Source organism: Sorex araneus, chromosome 5 (genome assembly GCF_027595985.1).
Source record: "Sorex araneus isolate mSorAra2 chromosome 5, mSorAra2.pri, whole genome shotgun sequence".
NCBI classification, from domain to species: domain Eukaryota; kingdom Metazoa; phylum Chordata; class Mammalia; order Eulipotyphla; family Soricidae; genus Sorex; species Sorex araneus.
The window spans coordinates 98,348,450-98,373,555 of NC_073306.1; the positions used below are offsets into that span (position 1 = coordinate 98,348,450).

The 25,106-nt window shown below is 39.9% G+C and overlaps 1 protein-coding gene across 16 annotated transcripts in view; it reads left to right on the top strand.

Moving 5' to 3' along the window:
- Window positions 1–25,106, top strand: part of NCOR1 (nuclear receptor corepressor 1) — a 208,997-nt gene that overhangs the window by 152,222 nt on the left and 31,669 nt on the right. For 10 of the 16 annotated variants that reach the window (XM_055137996.1, XM_055137997.1, XM_055137986.1 and 7 more), the window contains 14 exons: window positions 1,237–1,410; window positions 2,305–2,465; window positions 6,112–6,232; window positions 6,330–6,431; window positions 6,766–6,866; window positions 9,211–9,379; window positions 11,765–11,905; window positions 13,182–13,265; window positions 14,471–14,727; window positions 15,190–15,550; window positions 17,387–17,614; window positions 20,837–21,046; window positions 21,189–21,338; window positions 22,344–22,463. In XM_055137996.1, the coding sequence (XP_054993971.1) occupies window positions 1,237–1,410; window positions 2,305–2,465; window positions 6,112–6,232; window positions 6,330–6,431; window positions 6,766–6,866; window positions 9,211–9,379; window positions 11,765–11,905; window positions 13,182–13,265; window positions 14,471–14,727; window positions 15,190–15,550; window positions 17,387–17,614; window positions 20,837–21,046; window positions 21,189–21,338; window positions 22,344–22,463 (2,379 nt within the window). The remainder of the gene's footprint in view (window positions 1–1,236; window positions 1,411–2,304; window positions 2,466–6,111; window positions 6,233–6,329; window positions 6,432–6,765; window positions 6,867–9,210; window positions 9,380–11,764; window positions 11,906–13,181; window positions 13,266–14,470; window positions 14,728–15,189; window positions 15,551–17,386; window positions 17,615–20,836; window positions 21,047–21,188; window positions 21,339–22,343; window positions 22,464–25,106) is intronic. The other 6 variants (XM_055137995.1, XM_055137998.1, XM_055138001.1 and 3 more) reach the window with 3 other exon arrangements.

Sequence of the window (25,106 nt, forward strand, 5' to 3'; positions counted from 1 at the left end):
CAAAATGATTTTAAGATTAGATTTATTTTTGAAAAAATAAGTAGAAGAGTAGATATATAAAGAACTAGTAAAATCTGTGAGAGTTTGTTCTTGCAGACATTGAAGTATCATACTCAAGGCCTGATAGTACAGTGGGTAGGGCTCTTGCCTAGACCTGGGTTCTACCTTCAGCATCCCTTATGGTCCACTCAGGCTGCCAGGAGAGATTGAGCACACAGCCAGGAATAAGCCTTGAGCACTGCTGGGTGTGCCCTGCTGCCCAGATGAACAAAACAAAGTGTCATATGGACTTGAATTGTAGGTGATTTTCACTTCTTTATGCCTCTCTGACTTTCTAAAACTGTTTTTAAAAGGAAGCAACTGTACAGTGGTAGAGTTCTTTTGTTTTTGTTTTTTGTCTGCACTCAGTGGTACTGGAAGCTATCCAGTGTAGTTGCTCAGGAAACCACTTATTGCTGGGATCAAACCCAGAGCTCTTGCATCTTCCGGACCTAAGCTGTCTTCCCAGTCCTGTGCAGTTTTGCTTTTGTTTGAGGGCCACACACAGTGGTGCTAAGGGACCACTGATTTCCCCATGAGCCTGAACTTGGGGATTGCTCCTAGTCAGAACCTCTTTGAGCTATCTCTCAGGCCTGGAGGTTTTTTAAGTCTCATTATGACTCTGTATATCTGACATGCCCTTCAAATGCTTAGTTTTATTTTAATGCTTTATATGGCTATGAATTATGTGTAGTAATATTCTGCATTACAGTTGTTTATGATTCTTTGCTTTTTGGTTGCTTTGAAAGGCTATCTCTATTTCTTGATTGTGTTTGTTTCTCAAATATTAAACACTGGGCTTCAGTAGGCTGACTGTAAAAGTTGAATACCCCAGATATCTGGCCACTAATCTCAAGCAAAACGTGAATTCACAAAATGACTCAGTAATCAGATATTTGCCTATTTTGACTGTAATGCACATGAAAAGATTTGATTCTTCTAATGAAAGGAAAGAGAAGTTAAAGTCTGTTAAAAGGAAATATTGTCATTGAATTTTGGAGGATTTTATTAGACCACAGTGATGTTGCAGACACAAAAGATTTAGATTAATAGGGTGATTCTCCACCTCCCTCAGAATTTTGGAATTTGATATTATTATATTTGGATCTGCCCGTGGATGGTGTGGGCTTGGTCCTCTCACACTTACTATTTTAATTTGGGGTTCTTCCCTTATTTTGATAACTTTAACTTTCATAGGAAAATCAGTCGCCTATATGCCTTATGCTGAGGTCAAACGTGCTCTAGAACAGGAAGCACAGATGCACAGTACCGCAGCAAGGTCAGCATCACCGTGTAGGCTCTCTCCAAGAGAAGTCAGTAAAGCCGCTCCACAACCTGATTTGAGTGCAGCCCGCTATAGTGTCCCACCAGGTAAATATTGTTCTTCTGTGCAGTGGCTGCTGGCCATCTACCTACAGATATTAGACATGGGTGGTTTAATCTTGTGAACGAACTACTCTTGTAAGACATTTCCTTGCTGTTTCAAAATTACTTTCTTGTTTCTCTGCATTCCATCATCAGTTGCATCAATTAGATTCACTGAACCAATGGGAAATTTGTGTTCACACATGTGTACTATGACATTGATTGCCTTTAAAGAGGACATATACTTCCCTTTGCCTCCCCCTATCACTGAAACGCAGGTGTCCATGAGAGTCAGAATCACTGTTTCTCAGATGATGCAAGATGCAAAGAGGATATATAACTGTTGTCAATAACGTCTTTAGTTGGGTCAGAGAGAGGAGAGGTGGTAAGGTGCTTGCCTTGCATGTTGCTGACCCCAGTTTTATCCTGAGCTCTGCCAGGGGTCACCCTTGAGCAGTAATATCCCCTGAGCACCACCGGGTATGGCCCAAATTGCCCTTTTCCACTAAAAGAAAATAAGAAAAAGACTTTATTCTCCAAAAGCATAGTATCAGTTATACACAATTTTTTTACCTCCATTGTGAAATGAGTGACAGAGAAAGAAAAAAGTTATTAAATATTATTTGTGTACACTAAATTGAAGTGGTTTGAAATAAATATTAGTTTGAAACATTGATTTGATATTGAATATTTATTTCAACCTCACAAATGCTATTTGTGACCTGAATGTACCAGTTCAAGTGAACGAGAAATTTCACAATAGAAATGTTTCTCTTTTTAGTTCATCTTGTATTTAGAATTTAATTTATGATATAAAAATTCAGAAATGGCTGAGATAAACATAATGTTATTAACTGGGAAGTGGATTATTTTTAAACCATTACTTTCTTCCTTTAAAAGTTCTCCAGCCTGCTCCACATCAAGTGATAACTAATCTCCCTGAAGGGGCTCGGCTACCAACCACTCGGCCTACTCGGCCGCCGCCTCCACTTATCCCATCATCCAAAACCACGGGAGCATCAGAAAAGCCGTCTTTCATACTGGGAGGCTCCATCTCACAGGTAAAATGGTTTCTCGGTGATTTTTCTAAAGTATAACTTTACAAAGTTTTGATTTTAATGGTTTAATCATTTTTATTAAAATGTGCAACTGATGACCACCCATTATAAGGTTATATAGACGATTTCCATGGCTTTATTTTGCTTTCCCATCCATATTTTTAGCAGCCTCTTTTCCCACCACTTGAAGCAACCACTATTCTGTTTTCTAGATTGGTTGTGCCTTTTCTAAAATTTAATAAAATTGGAATAATATTATGTGTACTCCCTTTGTGTATCCTATTTATCTCAGGGTTTTTTCCAGTACAGGTTTTCATGTATCAGTAATTTTTTCTTTTTGATTGCTGAACAATACATTGTGCATATACCAGTGTTTTTATTCATTTTCTTAATTTTGGAAACCTGAGGTGTTTCTAGCTTGGAGCTACAATAAATCAAGCTGTTATGAAAATTCTTGCAGTAGGCTCTTTATAGACAGTTATTTTCATTTTCATATAATTCTCTTGAGAGTGGAATTGTTTGGGCATGTGTATAGTCTTATTTATGTTTGCTTTTGGGGAGCCACATCTGGGGTCGCTCCTGGTGGTGCTTGGGAAACTGTATGCAGTGACAGGAACTGACATGGGATTGATCACATGCCAGGCAAATGACATAGTCTATCTTCTTTGCCCCATGTATGTATTACTTTATACTTTGCCTAACTGGTCTGCAACTTTACACTGCACCCAGTAGTGATCAGTTCTGTTTTTTTTTGGTTTCTATATTTGTTTGCTCCAACAAAATTGCAAGGCAAATGGAATTATCGGAAAATAGAATTATCGGAAAATAGAATGGCAAATTGAATTATCAGAAAATAAATCAACAAGTTTATTTGTGATGATTGATTGCTATATTATTTTAACTTATGTAAGTAAATTCAGATCATTCCTGTTGTCGTTTATGAGGACAAGTTTTCAGCTTTGGCATTTAAAATATATTGTGCCTAAAATTTATTTTGGCATCTAAAATACAAGTAATATTTTGTACTTGGATATTATTGTAATGATGATCATATGTTTCATGTCATAAATAAAACTTTTGGAAAATTCTACATATTTTAGAATTTACATGAAGTAGGTAAAATCTACAAATTCAAAATTTAGTAAGAGTAAAAGGAATTAAGGAAATTTAAAGGACTGGGCCAGATTGATATTGCCTTGCATGTGGGCCAACTGGGTTTGATCTCCACCATACTGTAAGGTCCCCTGAGTAACAGAGCCAGGAGTGTTGCCAGCTGTGGTTCAAAATACCCTTCTCCCCCAAAGAAAAAAGAGAAGACAGTTTAAAGGAGAAAATCTAAATAGGCTTATAAAAGTAGTGTTTTATCCTAAGGAAGGTGTATTAGTTTAATATTTAAAAATATTATAGATATCACTTAAATATCTGCAATAAGATTGCAATAAAAAATCTCAGTGCGTATAAAAATAGGATGACATAAAACAGTCAATATAAATGAAACATTATTTCATTATTGAAAATGTATAAAATCAAAAGAAGGAAAGAAAATGTATAAATGTAACCCTTAGTAAGGTCGGAGTATCCATACCTGTCTTAATCTAGTAGAACCAACCATAAACACCATAAGCGTATGCCATGCTTAATGCCATGTGTTGGGAAGTTTGCTCTGTCTTTTAAAGAAAGAACATGGAGTAATTATGCTCTTGCGCACGAAATTAATGCTTCTTGCAATACTGGTTTTAAGGCTATGAATTTCCAAAGCAGTTACCTGTACAAGTGGCACTATAGCGATCTTTCAAATCTGAACGATAATCTAAATGGATAGAGTGCTCTTGGTGAGGTGTTTCATTTTGTTGATTTTTTTAATTATCTCTCTCCATTCTCTTTTAGCTCTTGTGGTCTCATTTGATAGATCTGCTGTGGATCTTTGTGGTTTTTTTTTTTATTTCTTTTTGGGTCACATCCAGTGATGCTCAGGGGTTACTCCTGGCTCTCCACTCTGGAATTACTCCTGGCAGTGCTTGGGAGACCATATGGGATGCCAGGGATTGAACCTGGGTTGGCTGCATGCAAGGCAAACTCACTGTGCTTTCATTCTGGCCCCTTCTGCTGTGAATCTTATGGGCTTTCCTTTGTATGTAAATTACTTTTATTAATCATGCTGCTTGTAATAATGTTTTTTTTTGTTGTTGTTGTTGTTATTCTGAGCAGATTGTGTCTTGGAGTTTTCCTAGTTGAATCTTTCCACTGGGATCCTTCAAGCCTCTTGTATTTGGTTGCCTTATTTCACAACTCTGTGAAGTCCTTTTTCTTTTATATTTTAATTAGAGATTTGGTTTATTTTCTGTTTGAAACTTTATTTAAACTCCACAATTTACAAAATTGTTTATAATACGGTTGTTTCAAATAATCAGTGTTCCAATACCAATCCCACAACCAATGTGACCTTCCCTCCACTGAGGATCCTAGTTTCCCACTAACACCCCAAGCCTACCTCCTAAGAGGCACAAAATAATTTATTTTATATTGCTTATTTCAAGTAAATGGCTAATGGAATTATATAAGATATTTAGTTAAAGAAAATTTGTGAAAATTATTATAGCTCCCTATGGGGTCACTGAGTCTTTGTCTGAGGACTTTCTAAGCTGTTTGTTGCTAGTTGAGCCTTCTCTGTTACTGTTTTTGTTTATTGAGCTTAGTGGGCTTCTGTGTTACTTCCCCGCTGAATTTGGTGTGCTCCTCCTAAGATGCAAGCATTGTGGAATTTGGAAATGTTGCCAGTCTGCAGACACTGTGGTGCACTAGGAACACCAGTACCTGTAGTCCTAAATGGATGCACTTAAGGAATGTGGGTGTGGCTGCCCCCCTCCCCCCACTGTGAGGAGATCTCAGAGCTTTCAGCCTGAAAACCCGTGTACCTGGAATTTTTGTCAGTTTGGTGCATCTCCAGAGATTAGTTGTGAAGCAGTTGACATGCAGCAGCTGTGGGCTGTCTCAGAGCTGTCTCGGGGCTCCTGCCCACTCACTTCCCAAGGGTGCCTGGAGAGTTTTCAGCTGAAAAACCTGTGTTCCTGTGAACCTTTGTGGCTTGGCTTGCATCTCTTCCTAGATTCTTTGTGAATTTGTAAAGCTGGGCCTATGAGTTTACCAGAGAACTAAGGCAAAAGGGTGTCAGGTTTCAGAATTCTTAAAAAGTATTAATTTTTGTGTTTCTGGTGTCCATAAAGAGGATTTTTGAAAATTCTTAGTCTACCAGTTTTACCAGTGTCAATATATAATAACATTTTATTGAATAAAATGTAATAGGTTCCATTTTGAGTATACTATTATTTTATTTGTTTTGTTAATAACAGTATCCACATGAAATTAGTGATTATTTCAGAAGATCTAGCCTTCTTTAAATTTTTTTTGTAATTAAAAACACTGTGATTTACAGAGTTATTCATTATACATCATTTGGTTCAGGCATTTTGTGTTCCAACACCACCAGTGTGACCCACCCCTCCACCAGTGTCCCCATTTTCCCTCCCATCCTCACCCTGCCTCCTTAGGCACATAACATAACATTTTTGATTTTATAAAATGTGAACATGAACTTTATGGTTGGCTTTGTGAAAAGACAGTGTTACTTGAACTTCAAATTTATTTTTAGGGAACACCTGGCACTTATTTGACTTCTCATAATCAGGCTTCATATTCTCAAGAGACAGCTAAGCCTTCCGTGGGCTCAATCTCTCTTGGACTGCCCCGGCAACAGGAAGCTGCTAAGCCAGGTCAGTAAATGAATCTGACCAGCACGTGTCTGTGTTTCTGGTATCACAGTCAGTAACTCATCACTTGGTCTCTTGTCCATCTCGCCTTGGTCCATAGCTACTGTGCCATACATCAAGCAGGAAGAATTTTCTCCCCGAAGCCAAAACTCACAGCCTGAAGGTTTATTGGTCAGAGCCCAACATGAAGGTGTGGTCAGAGGTAAAATGTGCACTTTGGCAGAAATAGTAAACCTTTGACTTAGTAAATTTGACAATGTAAGTCATTAATATGTTTTAATTATGAGTTTTCAGCTTAAAGCCTTTAAAGTCTAAATTTAATTTTTTTAAAAGAAAAAGATTTAAAACTTTGAAAATAAGCCATCAGTCTTCTGTAGCAATTGCAGTATCATTTTAAAAGCATATTTCAGAAGGCTAAATTGTACTCTTCTTGATTCTATTTCCTTCTCATTCCACTCCTAAGAAGAAATTGATTTTGTTTTCCTATTGGGATTAGGGGGCAGGGTATGATTTTCTAACTATAATACTTTAATCAGGTACCACAGGCACCATTCAAGAAGGAAGTATCACTCGGGGAACTCCAACCAGTAAGATTTCTGTGGAGAGTATCCCATCCCTTCGGGGCTCTATTACTCAAGTAAGTCAGAACCCTACTGTCTGTACTGCCAAATTTAGAAGTTTTCTGTTTCAGAAATATTGTTTGTTATTATGTTATTCATTGTTTTGGGTTATGGGACTGGTTTTTTATTTTTTCGAAATTTATCCCAGATCATAAACCATGTGCAGAAAGACATTAATTTAATTATTTTGACTACGTTATCTATACTGTGGCTTATTTACAAAGGTCATTCATTCACAAAGTGACAGAAGAAAAAAATTTTAATAATTCCCACTGTCTTCCCCAAAAAACCTTTACCATATTTTGAGCTTAAATAGAAATTAAGAGGAAAATTGCTACAAATTACTTGCTTGTTTGTAGCCCTTTGTGAAAAACAATCTACCATTTTAGTATACTAGTGTATAAGCTTTCTTAATAGAATCTAACACTAAATTTGGAAAGATGAGTGGTATTAATAAAACTACCCCAAGTCAAGTATCTTCTTCCAGTTTTTGTCTAAGTAAAATTCCACTTTCAGTTATTAAAATGTCTGTTTTTTTGGGGGGGGGGTTTTTTTTGGGGGGGTCACACCTGGCGATGCACAGGGGTTACTCCTGGCTCTGCACTCAGCAGTTACTCCTCGCTGTGCTCAGGGGACCATATGGGATGCTGGGATTCGAACCTGGGTCGACCGCATGCAAGGCAAACGCCCTACCCGCTGTGCTATCGCTCCAGCCCCAATGTCTGGGTTTTTATTCCCTCAGATTTTAATTTAAAAAGTTTCCCCCCAATTTAGGAGAGGGGTGGTGGTAGGATGGTCTCTAAAGAGATGTTCCCAAATCCCTTCCACCTAGCATTTTATTGCTAGAGCCTGAGGATATGGTGGTGCCACAGATTGCTTAGCTCTCTGCCATGGTACTTGGGACCTCCAGGGCTTCACTTGGTGGTTCTCAGGGTATCTCGTGGTGCTGAGGATTGAATCAGGGTCGGCATCATGGAAAACATGTGCCTTAGCTCATATCTGCAGTCCTGAGATGTTAATTTTAGTTTTGTCATGTAAAACAGTCTTTAGCCTCCTTATTTAATGCAGATTTGAAAAAAGAAAAACTGTTTTGGGAGCTGAGACTCCTGTGCTTTTGTGCACTATAACTGTCAAACATTTTATTCCTTCCCCCTTTTTTCATTATCTTAAAAGTAGTGATTGTCAAAGTAAGCCTTAAAATCAGCAGCATCATTATCACCTGGGAAGTTTGTTGATATATTTACCAAAGGCCTCACCCCAGATTTCTGAACTTCTGAGCAGCTCCAACAATGTATATTTCAGCTTTCTGATGCTTGTGTTAGGATCTTGTTTGAGAACAGAAACCCTAGGACCTTGCTAATATAGGACGCTTGTGTTCTAGGGCATTAGTATAACGGAGAGCTTGTTAAGATAATGCAGAAACTCAGGTATAATCTGCATTTTAATAAGATTCCTTAGTTATTTTCCCCAAAATATGGTTTATGGAGTGGATGGCATGTAATAATTAAAAACTTACTATAAAACTGCTCTACTTGGCCAAAATTTATGGCCTTCTAAAATTATTTTTTTAAATACTTTAATATAGAGGAGAAATAAAAGGCTAAGGCATATTGTTGTTTTTTCCTTTTTTGTTTAGTTTTCTGAATTGTGGGTAAGAAGACAGTATGAGCTAATTGAAATAATGTTTTGATTTTATCCATTTATTTTCAAATTTTGTGTGTACAACATGAATGGATGGGTGTTAAGGTTACTCCTGTCTCTGCACTCAGGAATTAACTCCTGGTGACGTTTGGGGGACCATCGGGATGCTGGGGATTGAATCCTCATAAGCAGCCCAGAGGTGACTAATGATGTTACCTACATTGAAAAATGTCACAAAATGGAAGCAGCCAAGTTTCTTTCCCCACCTTTACTGATAATCATAGATTTGACTTAGCAGACAGTTTGTTAATTGAAAGTTCTATTTTCTTCTTAACCACAATATGAAACAAAGTTGTAGTCTGAAACAAACTTAATTGTCTTTCTTTAGAAAAATTGGAAAAGCTTTATTATATTTGTCTCAAGACAGTTTTCCTGAGTGCCTTCATAGAGGTTTGACTTCAAAGTGGGGGGTGAAAGTTGACTTAACTCATATACCTATGAGTATTTTCTGAAGTTTTCTGTGGCAGGGTTTGGGGAAGGACTTCTTTATACTTATAAAAGAAAAATACTGATATTTCTTTTCCCCTCCTATGCTTGTCATTTCTTCATTAGAGATATTGAATTGATCGGACTCAGTGTAATAAGCTAAATTGCTGAGCATTTTGCATTTCCTCTAAACCAGAATGACACTTTCGGTGCTTGTGTATGATTTGATGGCAGGGTACCCCAGCTCTGTCGCAAGCTGGCATACCTACTGAGGCTTTGGTGAAGGGGTCTATCTCCAGAATTCCCATTGAAGAGAGCAGCCCTGAGAAAAGCAGAGAAGAAGCTGCATCAAAAGGCCATGTTATTTATGAAGGCAAAAGTGGACATATCTTATCATATGATAGTAAGTATTTATATATATATATGTAAATATACATGTGTGTATGTACACACACACACACACACATACACACACACTGAATCCAGTACTGTGATGCATGTCTGAAAACACAAGCTCTGGTTCTTCACGTACTTGGTATGGGAAAATTTGTTTTCCCCTCTCATCCTGTGTTTGCTCTCTGTTAAAAGGGGTTTGGGTTATTTTTGGTATTTTGTTTTGTTTTTGGCTCTTTTGGTCACATCCAGCAATGCTCAGGGGTTATTCCTGGCTCTGTGCTCAGGAGTCACTCCTGGCGGTGCTTAGGGGACTATATAGGATGAACAGTGGTAGTCAGTTAATTTAGCCTAAAAAAAAAATATTTAATAGAATTACTTTTATTGTAAAGGGGTACTTTACGAGTTAAGGATAAGTAACTTATTGTCTCATAATCTTGGAAAGAGACATGGAAAAAGACATGATTTTTTTTTTCTTAAATAAAAAAATTAATTAGGAGAAGAGGTGTCTCATGCAATGCTTAGGAAGCCTTGGAGTCCCTCCCTTGAATTTTCGGGCAATTTTGCTCAACCCTGTTTAATGAGAGAATGCATCAAGAATGCCATATTGCTCCAGCCTTATGGTGCTTGAGATCAAATCAGTCAGTTGCATGGAAATCATATGCTTTAACCACTATACTATCTCTTTAGCCCCAGATGGCACTGTAGCACTGTCACACTGTTGTTCTATTCATCAGTTTGCCAAGCGGGCAGCAGTAACGTCTCCTTTGTGAGACTTGTTACTGTTTTTGGCATATTGAATATGCCACGGGTAGCTTGCCAGAGTCTGCCGTGTGGGCAGGATACTCTCGGTAGCTTGCCAGGCTCTCTGAGAGGGATGGAGGAATTGAACCCGGGTGCAAGGCAAACACCCTACCTGCTGTGCTATCACTCCAGCCCAGCCCCAGATAAAATTATCTTAATGTCTATGTAAATACTTTCCTAAAATGTATTAAACCTTTACATATTTTTCCTTTAATGTAAGATTATTATAAGAGTATTAGAGAAACTCCATTCCCCCTCTTCCCAACCCAGCATCCTGTATGGTCTGCTGAGCCCACCCAAAATGATTCCTGAGCATAGAGCCTGGATTAAACCCTGAGCACTGCTGGAGTGTAGCCCTCAAGCAGATTTTTAAAAGAATTTATAAAACACTACAGTGATGGACTAGATTTGAGTATGCAGTTGCAATTGTTTTGTGATCATGGCTATGCTTTCCTTTCTTCAAATGTGACAAAAATATGTCAGTACACAGTGCCAGATCCAGAATACCTTCTTGATATGATTACCTTCTTATTTCTTTCCTATTTTCTTGATGTAACATTCTAACAGATACATACCTTTTTCTTTTAAATGGGGTAAGAAATTAATGTACATCGCCCCATTGCCTGAGTCACAAATTTAAATATTATCCTGACTTCTCTTTCTATATCCACTCAGTCAATTAAAGTTGTTTCTGGCCTGTTTCTTAACGTCTTTTGAATACATCTATTTTCCTGTATTCCTATCTGTCACATTCACCTTTCATCCTTCAGTTACCCAGTAGCTGCCTAATTGATCTTCCTGCCTTCAATACTTACTCATATCTAAAACTGTACAACATTAGTTCTTTTGCGTCTTTCTATACCATTCTTTCCTCCCCCCCAAGTCCTTCTTCCAGCTTCTTTCTACGTGTTGGCCATTTACTGAGCTTTGGTTGTTTTAATATTCTGTACTCTCTCTCATGTTGAGGTCTTCATATTTACTCTTCCTTCCTCTTGTACCACCTTTTCTCCTTAATGTCCCTTAGGAGACCTAAGAGTAAACGTTACTTTTTCAGAGAAATGAACCTTACCTGAACCTTTAAGTGGTAGGTTTACTTTCTCAGCTTTCTTACAGAGCATTGTACATCTCCCACTCTCTCTTTATTTATTTATTTTGCTTTTTTTTTCTTGGTCACACCCAGCGATGTACAGGGTTTACTCCTGGATCTGCACTCAGGAATTACTCCTGGCGGTGCTCGGGGGACCATATGGGGATGCTGGGAATCGAATCCGGGTCTGTCACGTGCAAGGGAAATGCCCTACCCGCGGTGCTATCACTCCAGCCCCACTCTCTCTTTTTTAAAGTATGTATTATACTGTGTATTAATTGCCAATAAATTTTTATATGCAACTATGTTTTAGGAAGAAAAGGACTTAATTTGTTAACTCTATATGTAGGCCATATAGTAACTATGAAATTATTCTCATAAATATACCTACTCCAACATATATTGTAGGTTAACTAATTTTTATATTATCATAAAATAGATTATTAAATAAAATAAGCTAATAGACGTTGTGATCTGAGTAATTCTTGCTTCTCTATTTTGTAGACATTAAGAATGCCCGAGAGGGAACAAGGAGTCCAAGAACAGCTCATGAAATCAGTTTGAAAAGAAGCTATGAGTCAGTGGAAGGAAATATAAAGCAAGGATTATCAATGAGGGAGTCTCCTGTATCAGCACCATTAGAAGGTAAAATATTTACAAAACATTATACATAAATTTTTGTAGTGGTTTGAATTATTAGATTGTATTCACTCTGTACCCATTCTACCTGGAAAATATTTATATTTCCTTAAATTTATATTAATGCCTACATATAAACCAAGTGATGCAAACCAAGAAAGCAAATATGGAACATAATTAGTCATACCATAGATATTTATTCGAATGCTCATAGGGTTGAGGATGTAGCTCAGTTCTAAAATGCATGTTTTGGACTTATGAGAACCTGAATTCAGTTCCTGGCACTACAGACATGCCTGAGCTGAGCAGAGTAAGAACAAAAGAGATATAAATAATATAATAAGGGCAAGAGCAGTAGTATAATGGGTAGGGCACCTGCCTTGCATAGGGCCAACCCATGTTTGATCCCTGGAATCCCATATGGTCCTCTGAGCACTGCAGGAGTGATGTTTCTGAGTGCAGAGCCTGGAGTAAGCCCTGAGCATTGCTGGGTGTGGCCCCAAAACAAAACCAAAAAAGAGGTAATGAATATATCAGAGATAGGTATTTAAATATCTAGCTTCAACCTCTCCTGATGAATTTGTCTTCCTGTTTCTTCTCCTATAAAGTAAGGGAATTATATTCTTTATTGCATCAGATAAATAGATACATATGTCAATTTGGAAAAACACTGAAAAGAGGACTGAAGAGTCCTCAGTCTTAGAAGTCCCATGTAATTTTCTGAGTATTTGATTTTCAATGTACTTTACGTAGAAACTCACGTCTATTGTCTTTAGGGTAAATGTGTATGGTTATTTCTAATCATTGATTCACATTTGAATCAAGATATGCATTATATTGTTGATATAATGAAAAACTTAGTTATGTACTGCTTTTTAATTTTAAGTTTTCTTTAATGTTTTTTTCTGTTTTTGAGATACCTGCTTCAGTGTTTCTCCTTTGTGACAGATATAATTCAAAGCTGAACAATGGCTTCCAGTTTTTGTTTCTTTCAAAGCATTAGGACATTAAATTTAGCTTCCCTCCACCCCCCCGCCGCCCTTAATATTTCTCTTTTGTAGCTATTTGGAAAATATTTGAGAAGAAAGGGAAGTACTCATGTTGGATGCTTCAGACTCCTATTTTTTTAATGATACTTTTCTGAATAGTTTGCAAATTCAGTATGCAACCATTTGACCAAAGATTTTATCAAAAAGTGTCCTTTGAGGATAGCATAAAATATGTATACATTGAGGTACAGACACATTATGTTTACCTCTTGAATTGTTTTCTTATTTTGAAGGACTGATATGCCGAGCATTACCCAGAGGGAGCCCTCATTCTGACCTTAAAGAGCGGACTGTGCTGTCAGGTTCCATAATGCAGGGTAAATATTTGTCTTGTTTTGGCTTTTATTCATTACTTTCTCACTGGGAAAGTAACGTGATGTTATTACCGGGTGAATTAAATTTTCAGTCCTGATTTTCAAAACATTTTCTCTTCTGAAATATTGATAGTTAAGTCTTGATTATAACTCTCCTCTGAGCTATATATAGTTCATTTGAAGTTGTAAGCAGCTTCAGTTGAAGCCTGATATTTAACTGTAGAAATATCTTCATTTTGTAAAAATATTCTGTTATTATGAAGATTGATGTATCTTGAAGATAAATGAAATCTCAAATCACTGTCACTCACTGTCATCCCATTGCTCATCGATTTGTTCGAGCGGGCACCAGTAACGTCTCTCATTGAGAGACTAATTGTTACTGTTTTTGGCATATCCAGTACGCACGGGTAGCTTGCCAGGCTCTGCCACGTGGGCTTGATACTCTCAGTAGCTTGCCGGGCTCTCCGAGAGGGGCGGAGGAATCGAACTCGGGTCGGCCGTGTGAAAGGCGAACTCCCAACCACTGTGCTATCGCTCCAGCCCTGAAATATTGAATAAATGAAAAAAAAATTACTGAACATTTGTAAGACTTTGTTATGAACAGATACTTTCTAGAAACTGCACAATATTGCTGTTTTTAAATTGTGGTAAAATGTCAGTAACATTTATGTTTTAGGGGGCCAGCAGGACTCCAAAGCCATGCTCTGGAGTCCCAGGAGGCCCTCAGTATTTTCTGGCTAACCAAGGATATTAGGAACCAGGTTCTAGTACTGTTGAGTCCTGCAGTGCCCAGGAATTCCTGGGCCACCCAGGATGTTTGTGGGAGCACATACAGTGGTACTCGGGGTGCGGGGGGCTATGAGTGGAGCCTGTGGCAGTGCTTGAGGGGACTGTATGATGCTGGGGATTGAACTGTGGACTACATGCCAGAAATGTACTTAATCAGTGCGCTATCTATACAGCTCTAACGATTACTGTGTTTGCAAGAGGAGAAGGTAGCATACCCAGTGGTGATCCTAGGTTGCTCTCAGAAGTGATCAGGGACCATGAGGTGCCAAGGATCAAAGCCCAGACCTCCTGCATATAAAGCATATGTGCCCAGTTATACTCTGGCCCAACATTTATGTTTTAACAATTTTTAAGTACATTTCATTGTTACTGTAATCATCATTATTTCCTTTTTCCCTTGGCTTCTTATTTTGAAGGCACACCCAGAGCAACGTCTGACAGCTTTGAAGATGGCCTTAAGTATCCCAAACAAATTAAAAGGGAAAGTCCTCCCATACGGGCGTTTGAAGGTGCCATTACCAAAGGAAAACCTTATGATGGTATTACCACTATCAAAGAAATGGGGCGTTCTATTCATGAGATTCCCCGACAAGATATATTAACTCAGGAAAGCCGGAAAACTCCAGAAGTGGTCCAGAGCACAAGGCCGATAATTGAAGGTTCTATCTCCCAGGTAACTAGATCATGGTTCCTTTTTCTAAGCCATTTTACATCAGATTGCAATATTTATGGGAAATGCTTCTCAGGTAGTAATTGGAAAGTGGGAGGCATGCTTAGTTGGTACTCAGGGATAGAATCCAGAGCTGATGCATGCAGTACATGTGCTTCAGTTCTTTGAGCCATCTCCCTAGTCCAATGGAATACTTTTTATAGTGACATAATAATTTCATATAATTCTATGATGTTAGATACTTCTTAGATATTAAGTATGAGGGTTTTATGTGTGCTTTATTATTTTTTGTGTGTGTTCATAGTGTGACACATATAATGTGGGTAAGTAGGTAAAGTCAAGATTAGACTTGTAATTGAGATATAGACAGTAAAGATCACAGCAAACACGTTAAACATAGACATGAGATGGAAAGTATTCATATGCCATGGACTGCCTTTAAAGTATCCATTTTTTTCTCTTTAGGGTACACCAATAAAATATGACAGCAATTCAAGTCAATCGGCCATCAAACATAATGTCAAATCCCTAATCACGGGGCCCAGCAAACTATCCCGTGGAATGCCTCCACTAGAGATTGTGCCAGAGAATATAAAAGTGGTGGAAAGGGGAAAATATGATGATCCAAAGACAAGTGAGCCAGTGCGTTCCCGACATACATCTGTGGTAAGCTCTGGCCCCTCCGTTCTTAGGTCAACACTGCATGAAGCTCCCAAAGCACAGCTGAGCCCAGGGCTTTATGATGATTCCAGTGCCCGGCGGACTCCCGTGAGTTACCAAAGCACCATGTCCAGAGGCTCACCCATGATGAACAGAACTTCTGATGGTATGTTATGCTTACAGCTCTCACTGGTCATCTTACTGTGTTCACTCATTGCTAGCAACTAGTAAATGCCTGATTGTTAGCTTAATTGTCACACAATCTGTAGGTTTTGCTAAGAGTGTGGAAGACTACCATATTAAAAATTGGTGTAACTATTGGATAGGCAGAATACCTAATATTTAAGTGATGTATAATGTAGTCAGAAATGTATTAAAATAACTATATTCTTAGAGTAGCTTTTCAGCAAATCCTATAATAATTTCTGGAAGTCACCATATCTAGTGTAGGACCTTGATTTAAATTAGTGCCCTCATGAACTGTATAATGCAGTAAAATTTAAAATGAGAAGTTGATATGTTTTTCGGGTCTCAGATTGTTTGGGCAATCATCTGGTAAAAATCAGTGCCTCTTTATTGATGTAACTGCTAGCAGTTTTATAGATGAAGAATGCTTTGGCAATGGGAAGGGAGGGTTGTAAGGAGGGAGAAAAAAGAAGTTCCTGCTTAGAGATAGGATGAAGACTCTAACCATCTTGTTCTAGTTTTGTTGTTATATTATTATTCTCTTATTTTGGCTTGTTTGTTTTTTGTTTTGGTGGAAGTGGGGATTGGAACCACATCTAGCATTGACCCTGACAGTACTCAGGGGACCATATGCAGTGCTTTGGACCAAACTAGGGCTAGGTCAGGTGTAAGGCAAACACCTTAACCCCTGAACTGTGTCTCTGGTCATTTTTTGGTTTGCTTTTCTAGTAGTTGGTTTTCATGGTACTAGGAATTGAACTTGGGGCCAAGTGAAGCATGTGCTCTACCACTCAACTGCATTCTGAGCCAGGCACACTGGCATTAGCTTCAAAGAAGTATAGACCTGCACAGGGAAAAGCAGTCTGCATATGAGCAGGTTGGAGCCTTAAAAGAGATGTAATTAGCCACTGAAATTTTTTGGCCTTAATAGGCAGATTTATTTGATCATCGCAAAGTTGACGTTATCAAAATATTATAATTAGATAGTGACTGGTTGCCTGACTTTGTTAGTGTTTAAAGACAGCAAATTTGGTGGTTTTTTTCAATTTTATCACAATTGAAATAATTGAGGTGGTGACTGTTAAGTGTTTGGCTATGTTAGACATTGATGGGATAATCTGACCTCACTTTCTAAACATTATTTAGAAAAGAAGTGGCTGAAATAATGGAGGAGATGAGGTAATGAGAAAGTTTGTAGTGACTGTTGGGCACTAAAGTAAGGGGTCTGAATCACAAAGGCAAAGAGGAAATTGAAATTAGTTCCAAGTGTGACCCCCAAAATTTGGGATATTAAAGTTATACAGAAAATTCATTTTAGTAGGATTTAAAAAGAAATTTGGGCTGTGAAATAACTTGGGTCAGGGGCACATGCTTTGCATGCTCTAGGATCTGAATTTGATTCCTAGCACCACAGCCCCCGCCCCCAGCACTGTCTGATAATAGTTCTGGATGCCCCCAAGCATTGCCAGCTACAACTCTGGTGGATCCTAAACATAGCCAGGTGTAGTTCTGGTGTCTCCCATGGGGCTCTGGTCAGAGCCAGGCCCTTGCATTGTCTAGCACAGTTGGCCAAGTATCCCCAGGGTCCTCTGAGCTTAGCTTGCAAGAGCTCCTGCCTCAACTCTCCTCAAAAAGAAAAGTTGAACTTCATAGCATTATTTCTAATTCCTCATATTTGCACATTTTTAAAGATTAAGTGTTGAATATTTAGTACAGAGAAAATATTATATAAATTTAATATGTGTTAAAATGATTCACAAATAAATATTTTATTTAGCAACTTTTCTGGTTTTGTGATATTGACTCTTTTTTCCAGTTGCAGTTACTTCCAGTAAGTCTACAAATCATGAAAGAAAATCAACACTGACCCCTACCCAAAGAGAAAGTATTCCAGCCAAGTCTCCAGTACCGGGGGTGGACCCTGTAGTAAGCCACAGCCCTTTTGACCCCCACCATCGGGCCAGCACCACAGGAGAGGTCTACCGGAGCCATCTTCCCACCCATTTGGACCCAGCTATGCCATTTCACAGGGCCCTGGATCCTGGTACGTAGTGTACCGTGATGTTATGGGAAATAAAAAATATGTCTGATTACTCTTTTCCTAAGATTCTCACTATTGTTTCCTAAAACTCTCTGTATTATCAGATCCCCACATTGTTTTTTGTTTATTTTAATGCCAGTCCTGGCTCATTGCTCAGGATCATTCGTGGTGGTGTTGAGGGGACCCTGTGATGATACACCCACATCTCCTACATGCAAGCATACACCCAAGCCACTTACACTATCACTGGAGCCCTGTCCTTGCTTTTTTTTTTTAAATAATTATATTAAATCACTGTGAGATAGTTACAAGCTTTCATGTTTGGGTTACACTCACACAATGATCAAACACCCATCCCTCCACCAGTGCACTGTCCTTGATTTTGTGTAGGTTGCCATTTACCTGTATGGTTGTTTGTAGCCATTTGCAGGAAGTCTGTGTTTATTTTATTTTTTGGTTTGGGGGCTAGTCTTGGCCTTGGTGCTTGAGGTCAGAGGATTGAACCTGGGACTCCTGCATCCAAAGCATGCATTGATGCCCATTAATCTGTCTCTCCAGCCTTGAGCGCATGGTTATCATCAAGATTCAGTTGTGTATCTTATAAGCAACAGAAGGTTAGATTTTATTTTCTGATCCATTCAGCCTCTTTGTGTCTTTTGTTTTGGGGAGTTTAAACCCTTGATATTTAGAAAACTTACTGACATTAAGGAATTTATTTCCCGTTCTCTCTTTTGTTGTCTTCTGGGAACCCTATAACCCTATGATGTGAATATTGTTTCTCTTAAATAAATCTCCCATGCTTCAGTAATTTTTGTTTTTGTTTTTGTTTTCTTTTGGGGCCATACCCAGTGATGCTCAGGTATCACTCCTGGTGAGGCTGGGAGGACCATATGCGTTTCCGGAGATTTAGCTTGGCAAGGAAAGCACTTTACCCACTATACTATCTCTTTGGCCCTTTTCTTCAGATTGTAAGCCAACCTTCCTTCCTTCCTTCCTTCCTTCCTTCCTTCCTTCCTTCCTTCCTTCCTTCCTTCCTTCCTTCCTGCCTGCCTGCCTGCCTGCCTGCCTTCCCTCCCTCCTTCCCTCCCTCCCTCCCTCCCTCCCTCCCTCCCTCCCTCCCTCCCTCCCTCCTTCCCTCCCCTCCCTCCATCCCTGGCCATCTCAAAGGGTACTCTTGGATCTACATTCATGAAATCACTCCTCGTGGTACTTGGGGAACCATGTGGCATGTCAGGGATCGCCTCCAGGTTAACTGCCGCGAGACCAGCTCCCTGCCTACTATATATCTCTCTGCCCCTCCCCCATGCCTTTCCTATTCTTTTTTTCTTCTTTTCGTATTCTACCATGCCCATAAGGTTACTGATATGATTATTTCTTTTCTCTCTCTCTCTCTCTCTCTCTCTCTCTCTCTCTCTCTCTCTCTCTCTCCCCCCCCCCCCGTCTCTCTCTCTCCCCCACCTCCCCGTCCCTCTGTCCCTCTCTCTCCCTCCTTCTGTTCTTTTGAAGAGTCTTGCTGTTATGTATTTTGGAAAGCTAAGTTTTGGATCACAAATACTCATGGTGCCTGAGCACATATTGGGAAATGCTGCGTAGCAGTTGGAAGCTCTTTATTGCCAGAGCCTGATCATCCCTCATCTATCCAGTGGTCCTCCAGGTCTTTATATGGATAGGTGGCCTCTGGAGTGTCCAGGAGTTAATAGGCGCTTTCAAAACTCCACCTGCTCTCCAGACTTGCTTGTCTGCCCCTTGCTGGCTGCAGTGTTTTATGTAGTGTGCCTTGCTTGCTAGCAGCCTGTGTAGGGCTGGGCCTCTTGCCTTAGTTAAGCAGGTTGCTGCCAACTGTGAGCCTTCTGGACTCTTGGTCTGGAACAGATGAACATCACCTTAGGAGTGATGCCAGACTGCCAGAAGCAGTAAAGACCAGTGCCTTGTGCCAGCTCCTCTCAAGCTTCTAGTTATCAGTCATTTGCTTCCCAGGTCTGTGAGTGAACACAGAGCTAACTACCTAGGGAACCTATGTAGTCTCACAGCTACTGGATTCCGAACAGCAGTGCTTATCTTGGTTCATTCCTCTTGTATCTGCCACCTGTTCTGTGTTCCTCTAGACTTCCCTGTTCTGTGTGTTGGCTGCCACGGTCACTTGTAAGTTCACAGCAGACTCCTTCACCTAGTGTGCTGCGTGGATTCAGTGTTGCTTTCCTCTCAAACTGCGATCGGAACTCTCAAAGCTTTCAAGTCTGTCTTTGCTCCTTGTTCCATAGCAGAGAAATCCTCGTGCCCATGGTGGGTTTCATAGTTTACTAGCAGGGCTCCATAGGGAATTCTGCTCCTGTTTCTGTTAAGTTTTATTGGAACACGGCCATGACCGTTCACTGATGTTTATTCTTATGACTGCCATCAGAGTAGGTTGTTGGTCCATAAAGGCTAAAGTAACTGTTGGCCCTATACAGAAAAGTTTGCTAATTTCTGCTCTAATAAAAACTTATTAAAAGATTTTTCTTTTTTTTACTTAGTGTGTTTTTCATGATTTCTATTGTATTTTATTGGATGGTCAGTACTACGTAAAGAATTTCATTCTCAAATATAATATTGGATATTTCAGGTGAAAATTACTGTTACAGGGTCAGGACTAGGGAAATAGTTTAGAGTGTTGCAACATCTGGTGTGGATTAAAAATAAGTAAAAATAAAGTTATGTGGCAAAGATGGAGGATGAAACCAAAGTATTTTTAGTTTCTTACTGTTCTTCTGATAAAAGATTATTAATCATTTTGTCTAATTCTCTTTCCTTTTTTCTAGTACGCTTGATGTTTATATTTCTGTCATATCAAAGGTCTAAAATGTACCCATCTAAGCCAGAGCTATTGTGCAGCAGAGGGTGTTTGCCTTGCATGCAGCCAGCCCAGGTTTGACCCCCAGCACCCCATATGGCCCCTCAGGCCTACCATGAGTAAGCCCTAAGCACTGGCAGGTGTGGCCCCAAAACAAAAGAACAAAAACTTACTCCAGAGTACAGAGTCAGGAGAATAAAATGTACCCTCTTAATCCTGATAGCAGTTTCCTGAACACCCTTGTCTCACACACACACACACACACACACACACACACTCACACGAAATGAAATGTATTTGCATATGCTCAACAAGTTTTATCTTTACTTTTTTTATGAGTTGTTGGTTAGCTAATTTTACTACACTAAATGCTTATCTCTTACTCTCTTCATTAGCAGCTGCTGCTTACCTGTTCCAGAGACAGCTTTCGCCAACTCCAGGTTACCCAAGTCAGTATCAGCTTTATGCAATGGAGAACACAAGGCAGACAATTCTAAATGATTATATTACCTCACAGCAGATGCAAGTAAACTTGCGCCCTGACATGGCTAGAGGACTTTCCCCTCGAGAGCAGCAGCTGGGTCTTCCCTATCCAGCAACACGGGGTATGTATCTTTGCAGTTCATACAGCATGGAACTTATTATATTTTCCCATGCTATCTTAGGAACTGAAGAAATATTTTTTGGATGAATGGTCAAAATACAGAGGCCATATCCTTTCATTGTTTGCATTTATCTGTTGAGCAGGAATCATTGACCTGACCAATATGCCTCCAGCAATTTTAGTGCCTCATCCTGGGGGAACAAGTACACCTCCCATGGACAGAATCACTTATATTCCTGGTACTCAGATTACTTTCCCTCCCAGGCCATACAACTCTGCTTCGATGTCTCCAGGTAAGGGACATTCATATACTTTTCTCATATGACCAGAGCACAACTTGATTGTGTTCATAAGTGTAATCTTCTAAGGTATATTTTGGGCAGTATTTTCCTAATTTGGCCTTCCGTTTAACACTAAGTAATAATTCCTGTGTTCCATCTATCACAATACAGACCTGAGGTTCCCAAACTTAATTTGGCCCATCTCCTTCTTTTTAGAAATCACTCAGCAACCCCCAATTCCCTGAAAACTACCTTCTTAAACAAACAAATTGTACCCAAGACTGTCTCCTTGAATCATTCCATCACCCCATATACTAAAAAGGAAAATTTTATGCTCCAGTTTCATCCAAGACTTTCAATAAAACAAACTTCCTACATCTCAAATTTGCAGGGGGTTTATGTTTTGGTTTTTGGTTTTTGTTTGTTGTGAGCCATACCCAGTCATACTCAAATCATTAATCACAACCCTAGTGTTGCTGAAATTCAGTAATTTGGGGTGAGTACTGAATGCTGGCTCTGGACTCAGGACTATTACTCCAGGCAGTGCTCAGGGGACCATATGGGATGCTGGGGATCGAAACTGGGTCAGCTATGTGCAAGGTAAGTACTGTTGCTCCGACCCCTCAAATGTGCAGCCTTTAAATGTTTAGTCATTGAAAGATTTAAAAATTGCAAGCTGGAGAAATAGCATAAGGGTCTGAGCTCCCCCTTTGCATGTCGGAGGCCTAGGTTTGAACCCTTGTCCACTATATGGCACCCTAAGAACAGAGCTAGGAGAAGCACCACTGAATGTCAGCCCAAAAAGATAAAGATATGAATTTAAATATAGGGCCAAGAGAGAGGGCTCAGAGGCTGCATGTAGGAGCTCCCGGTTCCAGGTTTGTTCCCTGGCACCACTTGGTCCCTGAATACTGCCAGGTATGACCCAAAAACAATGGCAAGTGAAACCCCAAAACCTAATATAACCTCATATGTTGATATTTTTGCCTTTAAGTTGCATATTTGTATAATTTACAGGACATTCAACACATCTTGCCGCTGCTGCAAGTGCTGAAAGAGAGCGTGAGAGGGAGCGGGAGAAGGAGCGAGAGAGGGAGCGGATTGCTGCAGTGTCCTCAGACCTCTACCTCCGCTCAGGTGAGTGGTGTAGCTTTGTTCACTCCATCGGAGTTTCTTGGGAATCCTACATGGTAGGTCATTATGCATAGTGTTTTAGGGAAAGTGACCAACCCTTTTTGGTCCCCGGCACTGCGTATGGCCTAACCCCTTACGTACCTCCCCCAGAAATGTGGGGAATGCCAGTGATATTATACCAATTAAAAGAGAAAATAACATCAAGTGAGGTGTAGGTAAAAGTGCTATAGAAGTTGAAGTGATTCAGAGATCAGTTTTAAATAGGGATATGTTTCCATGATGAACTTCTCATTTTAATTTTATCCCAGCTGGTGGCTACAATTAGGCCTGCCAATGCTGGGTGCAGAGTTGTGGAAGACTGAAAAGAGTTTAAGTAAAGATATCAATTCATAGATATGATAGAAAGGCATTGTTGTTGGACTGGTATTTATAAAAGGAATGAGCCAAAGTGATAGTACAGCAGGTAGGGCACTTGTGTTGCACGGGTCGCACTGGTTTTGATCCCGGGCATCCCACATGGCCCCCTGAATCTGCCAGGAGTGATCACTGAGGTCCACTGAGTATGACTCAAAATTAAGATAAATAAAATTTTTAAGAAAGAAGAATGAAAGAGACTGGAGTTCAAGTGAATAAAAATATTTCAAATATTGAAGACACGAAGTTAATGTAGCTAAGATTGACCCAGGTTCGATTTCTCCATCCCTCTCGGAGAGCCCGGCAAGCTACCGAGAGTATCTCGCCCACACGGCAGAGCCTGGCAAGCTACCCATAGCGTATTCGATACACCAAAAACAGTAGCAGCAAGTCTCACAATGGAGACATTACTGGTGCCCGCTTGAGCAAAACAATGAGCAATGGGATGACAGTGATACAGTGAAGTTTTTCCAGTGAAATAGTGCAAGAGATTCCATCATCAGAGGTAGGTGATTTCTGATATCCTAAAATTACCACTCTGCCTCAGACTGGATTCCAACAATTTGGGTTTTGTGACTGAAATCTACAGGCTTTCTTAGTGTTGGAATGGGCTACTTGTACTTTCCTGTACGTCCCCACCTCCCTGTAGTTCCGGAATCCTTGGCAGTCGCACCCATGCCCCAAAGCTGTCACCTAATTAAAAAGCTACTCCAGCCTTACCTTCATGATAAAAATACTCAATGCTCTGAACAAACACAAGGACCTCTTAGTACCTGTATTGCAAACCATAATACATAAAAGTAGAAAGAGAAAGAAGAAAAGTGCCTGCTATAGAGGCAGGTGTGGGGAGGGGAGGAGAGGGAGGTTGGGGAATGGTAGGAGGGAAACTAGGTGTAAAAAATTACAAAGATGCGTGCGTGGGAGGGAGAGATGATGTGTGTGTGTTGAGGGCTCTGGGGTCGGCTTTCTCTCTCTCTCTCTCTGTCTCTCTCTCTCTGTCTCTCTCTCTCTGTCTCTCTCTCTGTCTCTCTCTCTCTGTCTCACTCTTTCTCTCGCCGCTTGCGTTCGGTGCTCTCGAGCCACTGTGTATGGACCAGAACGGGATAGCTCCTTCTTGTGCTCTGCTTCTGTGTGTGCTGCTGTGCTCTCTTCTGTCTGTCTCTCTGACTCTGTCTCTGAGTCTCTCCTCTGGTCTCTTCCGACCTCTCTCTGTCTCTGCTTCTGTCTTTCCTCTTGCTTCTGTGTCTTCTCCTTGCTTCTGCCTTGCCTCTGACCCTTCGCCCCTCACAATCTTAGTTTATATAGCAGTCACATAGGATGGTGACACAAAGGTGGGTTGAACATTAACAAATCAACAAAGAGGGATAAGACCATTTCTTCAGGAGTTTAACAAAATCTCATCTAAGAAGATTACTCCAGATTACTAGAAGATCTGCTCAAGGGTGTGTCGCTTTCTTCCTTCCTCAGCTAGTAATCCACTTACATAGTTATAGTAAATTTACTTCTAATATTTCTAGCAATGTCATTCTGTATGAGCACAGTAAGAGATATATCATACTTAAAGTTTGGTTCTTCCTGAGGACATCTCACTATAGATTCCAGACCATAGTCCTCAGGCCAGGTTAGTCTTCCTAACCCGAGCAGAATCCTAGTCTCGTCGTTACTTTTGGATCATGACAGCATTTGTCTGTGACCATGTTCTCAACTTATTGTTGTTGAGTATTGTGGCGCTTTGGCCTGGCCCATTTCGATGCCAAGGTAGCTCACAGCTTGCCCTGGGTCCATTCTATCCCTCGTTAGAACCCTGCTTTTGGGGTGTTAGTAGCTAAGAACAACAGAGAGAGGAAGCAGATGCCCAGGAGTAAATATTATTGGAGTCAATAAGCTCCCAAGTTACAAAGCATAATATTAACTATCTTCCTGTGTCCATACAGAAAGGACATTGCTTTAAGGCAAATTAAGTTCCCTGCAGCAAGGCTAAAAGGACAAACCCTATGTTATCCTACAACTGGGGACACTGGTGGTGGGAAATGTACATTGGTGGAGGGATGGGTGCTGCATCATTGTCTGACTGAAACCCAATCATGAACAGCTTTGTAATGGTCTATCTAATGGATATTCAACTAAAAATATTTATTTATTTATTTATTTATTTTAAATATGTGGGGAAATAATGGGATTCACCTTCACTCTTAAAGGGAATGTCAACTGTCCAGCCTTTGTGGAAGACGA